This window comes from Orycteropus afer, unplaced genomic scaffold (assembly GCF_000298275.1).
Source record: "Orycteropus afer afer isolate SDZICR_OR568_19922 unplaced genomic scaffold, OryAfe1.0 scaffold00638, whole genome shotgun sequence".
In the NCBI taxonomy this organism is placed as follows: Eukaryota; Metazoa; Chordata; class Mammalia; order Tubulidentata; family Orycteropodidae; genus Orycteropus; species Orycteropus afer.
The window spans coordinates 1,156,135-1,162,963 of record NW_006922225.1 but is presented as its reverse complement, the minus strand read 5'-3'; the positions used below and the strand labels follow the sequence as shown (position 1 = coordinate 1,162,963).

Below are 6,829 nucleotides of genomic sequence, written 5' to 3'. Positions count from 1 at the left end.
TGGAAGTAAAAGAACCTTATTTCTGTTGGTTTATACAATTTACTATTGGAGTAGTATCAGTATTTCATTGGTCAACACATGTGGCCTGATTTATAGGAAAGTTAAGCTTAAATTTTGGAAAAGACAAATATTAGGGCATTGTGGATCACTGACACCATTCTGTCAACCACATAACCCCATTATTATTTCACTGAATATGCCTTAGGCTTGATAAAATATCATTTGAGATACTAGATCTGTGCTGTTATTGACAAGAGTGAGAAGACCACATGAACAAGGCTGTCTTCCTGGTACATGTGGATTCTCCATTCAGTGGGCTTTCTCACTGATTGGCTGGCTGTGGCCCCTCCATCCTCTGTCTCTTTCCAGGTGTGGGGAGGACCTCAGGCGGGATCAGCAACAGCTCCTGGAAGGAGTCTCAGACCTGGACATCCGGACCGGAGGAATCCCCTCGCAGCTCCTGGTGCATGGGGCGCTGGCCTTTCCCCTGGGGCTGGACACCAACCTCGGCTGCTTCCTGGCTGCCGCCCGCTATGGCCGTGGCCGTGTGGTGCTGGCTGCCCATGAGAGCTTGCTGTGTGCTTCCACGATGCGGCCCTTTCTGCTCAATGCTGTGCGCTGGCTGGCCAGAAACCAGGCAGGCAAAATCGGAGTGAATAAAAGTCTGAAGAGCCTATGTCCCCTGCTGTCGGCTGGAGGCCTGGCTTGCAGCCTGGAGCCCCAGGTGACCAGGGACCTATGTGTCTACTGCTGTGTGGCATACAGTGACCAGGAGGCTCAGAACCTTCAGGAGTTTGTGGCTGAGGGTGGGGGCCTGCTGATCGGAGGCCAGGCCTGGTGGTGGGCCTCCCAGCACCCGGGCCACTCCGCTTTGGTCAGCTATCCTGGAAATCACATCCTCAACCCCCTCGGCCTCAGCATCCTGGGCCAGACCCTAAACCCGGGCCGTTTCCCAACACCCGCCCCCGAGATGAAGAACTACCACTTCCGCAGGGCACTGTCTGCTTTCCAGGAGGGCCTGAGTGTGGAGAGGGGCTGGCTGGCCAGGCTACGATCGGATGCTGCGGCCTTCCTGCAGATCCCTGCTGAGGGCATCCCTGCCTATGCCTCCCTGCACCGGCTGCTCAGGAAGACACTACGCCAGGCTGGCCTTCCAGCTGTGAGCAAGGACAACCCTGTGGCTCGTGACTCCCATGAGGCCATGCTGCTCTGCCTGGCCACAGAGTTGGCCCGGTCAGGCATGGACTGCTCCCAGCTGGCCCAAGGGCTCAGGCCTGACACCTGCCCCTCCAGCCTGCATCCCTTTGAGCACCCTATCACTGTGAAGATCAATGGGACCAACCCAGGTGTGTGGGAGGGGGAAGGTTGAAGTGGGGCCAGGTTGACAGGCAGCTGAACACTGTAGAATGGACCACAGGGAGGCCAGCTCTGCTCTTCCTTGAGTGATTGAGGAGGGTGAGTCAGGGCCCATGGATAAATATAGGGAGCAGGGGAGAAACTGTCGCTTTTAGGGGGCAGATGGTGAGGAAAACACACAGAGAGACTCAACCTTCTTCTTGGCTTTTGCTAGGCAACAGTGATTCTTGGGTGAGCACAGGACTCTACCTCCCAGAAGGATGGAATGCAGAAGTCTCTCTGTCAAAAGCCGAAGTCTCTGCTGGCCTGAAGGTAAGACCAGAACACCGCAGCAACACCTCTCAAAGTCACAGAGCTGCGTCCTTGCCCATGTCCTGATCCTGTGCACATCAGTGTTACCAGGGATACCACAACCATGATGCGACCTCGTGTGTGTCAGAGTAGAACCGTGCTCAGTAGGGTTTTCAGTGACTGATGTTTTGGAAGGAGATCACCAGGCAAGTTTTTGGAAGCACCTCTGGGCAGACTCCAACTGCCAGCCTCCCAGTTAGCAGCCGAGGACTTGAACCACTCGCCCCACCCAGGGACACCATCTGGAGTGTGGCAAGGTGCTCTTCTGCCCGTTTTACACATTTACAGATGAAGCGGCTAAGATTCAGAGCCGAGGCCAAGAGCTGTTCGTGCCAGATCCATGATCACCCCTAAGCCCCTGCATTCCATGTGGGGGGGATTTTCCCTGCCCACGGGGGTGCTGTGAGATCCCCCATGTGAGGGAACAGGCACCTGTCACATAGCCAGTCCCCTACCATCTGTGGCAGTTAAGGTTGTGCTCAGCTTGCCTAGGCCATGATTTTGAGTGGCTTGCCAGCTGGATATAGTTATTCCCCATGATGAGACTGGATGTGGTGGAATCATTTCCGTGGTGGAATCTGCCATGGGCAGTTGAAGGAAGTTACCTTCAGGTTGTGGTTTGCTTCCAGTGTTTATGGAAAGGACCCTGCAGTTTGTTCATGGTTCTTCGTCTCCAGTTCCTGGACTTGAACCAGTGGCCTGTGGTCTTCACAATCTGTGAGCCAAAAATCTGCTATTTCACCTGCCAATCCTGGATTCATCAACCTCAGCAACCAGCAGCTGCATGAGTCACGAGAATCTTCTAGATTGCTCCAGTGGGCCTGGAAGGCAAAGTGGAAGACCAAGTTCAAGGGGCCTCTAACCTGCCCCTAGAACTGGCACTCTGAACTTGGACTTTTCGCCTAGTCTCCCCCTAGAGGTGGCATTCTGAATTTGGACTTCTGTCCTCTAAACTGTAAGAGCATAAGTTTCTGTTTGTTGAAGCCATCCCCCTGCAGTATTTCTGTTATAGCAGCACTAGAGAACAAAGACACCATCCCCCATGGCACAAAGCCATTCTGAGTTTGGCCTCTTTTCTCAACACCTGAAGGGAGCTACTTAATCCCATCATTTGCCCAAACCTCAGATTCCTCCTGCCTGCTCCCTTCTCGGGCCAGTTCCTACCACACCGAGGAGCCCTGTGTCAGTGTCCTTGCCCAACTGGCTGCGTTAATCCAGCCAGACAGAAACAACACTCAACTATCCGCCCAAGAAGAGGACCCTGGGCAAAGGGGGCGATAGACCCCTCCTCCATCACTCAGGCCAGATGGCATAGCTTCTGCTTGGCCTCCTCTCTGTCCAAATGAGGGTGAATCACTCCCTCAGGCTCACTCCTACTCGGAGTCACCATGCAGCTCAGGCCCAATGCCAGTGCATGATATAGGGACATGTGTGTCACCGCTGGTCCCTCACACTCAGATGAGATCCCCTGTGGAGCAGTGTCAGCCCCTGGGAGTGGATTGCTCAGACATAGGATTCCCCCTACTGGCCGCGGAAAGGGGAGGTGGAGGTCCATGGCACACTACACTCACATACCCTGCCCCCACATGGCACACTCCTTGGGTGCCCTTTCTGCTGACTCAGATGGGTCTCCTCACAGGTACAGGTGGGCTGCCACACTGACGACCTGAGCCACGCCAACAAGCTGTGCCGAGCACCTGTGGTGACCCACCAGTGCTGCATGGACCGGCCCCGGCTGTCAGTTTCCTGTCTCTGGGGGGGCTTGCTCTATGTCATTGTGCCCAAGGGCAGCTCTCTGGGCCCTGTGCCAGTCACCTTCAGGAGGGCCATACCAGCACCCTATTACAAGCTGGGTGAGTGGGGATTAGGGCAGAGCTGAGGTGGGAAGGAGCTGGGGACGTGGGGCAGTGATGGGGTGGCTGTAGAAGGGGGGTTGAGGTTGGGTGGAGGAGAGGAAGAATTGTTAGGGCAGAAATGAAAGCCTTATATTCAGGGATGCGGAACACACTGTGTCTAGAGATGTGGGATGCCCTGCTTCCAGGGATCCAGAATACCCTGCATCCTGGGAGGTGGGACACCGTGTGCCTAAGGATATGAGATATGCTGTGTCTGGAAATAATAGACACTCTGTGTCCAGGGTTATGGGACACCCTACATCTATGGAGACTTAATGACAGAGCTGAGGAAAAGATGTGGAAACCCTTCTTCACCTCACAGCACAGAGACTCAGAAAATAATAATGTGGTACCTCAGGGTCCCCTCCCAGGGGAGCAGTTGTGTTTTCCCACCAAGGAGAGTTGAAGTGGGTGACAGGGCCCATGACACTTGTTCCCAGGTGAGACATCACAAGAGGAGTGGAGAAGGAGCATCCAGAAGTGCCCAGTGCCCTGGGGGGAGCTGGCAACGGACAGCATCATCCTGACCATACCCACAGCTAACCTGTGCACCCTGGAAGACCCTGAGCCCCTGTTGTGCTTCTGGGATAAGATGATGGCGGCCATAGCCAGGCTGGCAGCCCAGCCATTTCCCTTCCACCGCCCTGAGAGGATCGTCACTGACGTGCAGATCTCAGCAGGTGAGGGCATGGGGAGGTGCCCACTCATTGGGCACCACCCATGTAGCATTTTGCCTTTTTTTGAATGCCCAGTATGAGTGAAGCGTAATTTTACTAGTAAAGTAGGAAAAAAGTCATGAAAGGCATGGACTTTGCTGGGCATGAAGAGATGCTCGTTTGTAATAACATAAATCCTCTAGGCCTAGAAGATGAGAGTTCACAGCAGGGGTAGAACCAGCTAAAAACATGGCACCAAGGGCCAGCAGATGGCAGAGAGGGTCCATCAGGGAAAGGATGAAAAAGGAAGTAGTTCCTTTAAATGTAAGTCAGAGTGGGCAGCGGACAGAGGAAGTGGTGGACCAGAAAAAGAGAAAGAGGGTACCGAGGTTTATGTGAAGCATCGAGTGGTTGAGAGCAAAGACAGAGAAGACAAGGAGCTCAGGGTTCTGCATGGAGAGATGTACTCTGGACCTCAGCTCCCTCCATAAAATAAGAATGCTGGCAAAATCACCGGTGCCATGGAGTGTAGATCAGGACGACACTGGGGAGGGAAGAACAGCACTGCACTAGCCTGGAGGAGGTTCAGATGCAGGCCCAGGACATGATGGAGCAGGCTCACATGAAGGAAGTCCAAGAAAACTGAGACATTAGATTAGAGCCAGAAAGACTGAATGAAGGTGGGCGTATTATGCAAGGTCAGGGTGATGAGTGGGCCTCACTCAGTGAGGGAGGGTGAGGGAGGCTGGGAGGGGCCTAGGAACATATCAGTTCCTGTCTGAGTCAGGGAGAGTATCTACATTCTAATCAGCAAGGAGATCCTGGAATCAGTGAGGCACCTGGGTGGGGAGGGGAAGTCACACAGTGGGGAAGGATGAAGATGGTTTTGGGTGGACCTCACATACCGCCTCTTCCTTCTGTCCTCAGGCTGGATGCACTCCGGTTATCCCATCATGTGCCACCTGGAGTCAGTACCGGAGCTCATCCATGAGGCAAACATGAGGAGCAAAGGCCTGTGGGGAGCTATCCATGAGTTGGGCCACAACCAACAGCAGCCTGGGTGGGAGTTCCCCCCACACACCACTGAGGCCACCTGCAACCTTTGGTCAGTCTATGTGCACGAGACTGTCCTGGGCATCCCCCGAGCCCAGGCCCACCCTGCACTGAATCCTCTAGAACGGAAGAAGAGGATAAAGACATACCTAGGCATGGGAGCCCCACTGAGCGAGTGGAATGTGTGGACAGCCCTGGAGACATACCTCCAGGTACTGGGGGAAAAAGAGGGAGGTGGGACCCCAGACTCCACCGTTGTGTAGCACCCACTGACTCCAGGTACCCTACAACTTCTTCACCACCCAGGTGTCTCTCAGGTCATCTACATGTAAGATGGAGATAATGCCACTTGTCCCATTCACCTCCCTGTGATTTTGTGGTAATAAGTGAGAGAAAATGGAATGTATTGGCTAAAAAAGTAATAGTGACTAATATTGCCCAATGCCAAGAAGAGAGGCACTGAGTTAGACACCTCTATTGAAGTTTTGAGAACAAAGATGTCACTTTGAGGACTAAGGTGCTCCTACCCCAAGCCATGGTATCTTCATTTTCTTTGTATGCATGGGAAAGCTGGACAGTGAGTAAGAAAGACCAAAGAAGAATTGATGCCTTAGAATTATGGTATTGGCAAAGAGTATTAAATATTACATGGACTGCCAGAAGAACAAACAAATCTGTCTTGGAAGAAATACAACCAGAATACTTCTCAGAAGGGAGGATGGTGAGACTGTCTCATGCACTTTGGTCCCTGGAGAAGGGCATCATGCTTGATAAAGTAGAAGGCCAGTGAGAAAGAAGAAGACCTTTACTGACATGGTTTGACACAATGGCTATAACAACAGGCTCAAACAGCAACAGTTGTGAGGATGGCACGGGCCTGGGCAGTGTTTCATTGGGTTGTTCATAGGGTCGCTGTGAGTTGGAGCTCTCAAAATACAACTGGGAAAGAGCTGCATCATCAGAGTAGAACCACCCTTACAGACATGGATAAAATAAAGCTTTTGAAACTTCCATTTGTTGATACAGCATGACTCAAGTTGAGGAGAAATAGCTGCAAACATCCACTAACAATCGGAACATGGAATGTATGAAGTATGAATGTAAGAATGTTGAAAGTTGTCAAATATGAAATAGAACACATAAAGATTGATATCCTAGGCATTAGTGAGCTGAAATGGACCGGTTTGGGCCAGTTTGAATCAGACAACCATATGATCTACTATGCGAGGAATGACAATTTGAAGAGGAATGGCATGGCATTCATCATTACAAAGAAAGTTTCAAGATCTATCCTGAAGTACAATGCTGTCAGTGATAGGATAATATCCATACACCTACAAGGAAGACCAGTTAATACTACTGTTATTCAATTTACACACCAACCACCAGAGCCAGAGATGAGGAAATTGAAGGTTTTCATTAACTTCTGCAGTCTGAAATTGACTGAACGTGCAATCAAGATGTGTTAATTATCACTGGTGACTGGGATGCAAAAGTTGGAAACAAAGAAGAATCACC

General features: G+C 51.8%; 1 protein-coding gene across 1 annotated transcript in view; it reads left to right on the top strand.

Annotated features, from left to right (window-relative positions):
* Window positions 1-6,829, top strand: part of LOC103210679 (TRPM8 channel-associated factor 2-like) — a 29,995-nt gene that overhangs the window by 19,447 nt on the left and 3,719 nt on the right. Inside the window, exons 2-6 of the mRNA XM_007956594.2 lie at window positions 370-1,346; window positions 1,571-1,668; window positions 3,347-3,560; window positions 4,043-4,282; window positions 5,186-5,523. Of these exons, the coding sequence (XP_007954785.1) occupies window positions 370-1,346; window positions 1,571-1,668; window positions 3,347-3,560; window positions 4,043-4,282; window positions 5,186-5,523 (1,867 nt within the window). The remainder of the gene's footprint in view (window positions 1-369; window positions 1,347-1,570; window positions 1,669-3,346; window positions 3,561-4,042; window positions 4,283-5,185; window positions 5,524-6,829) is intronic.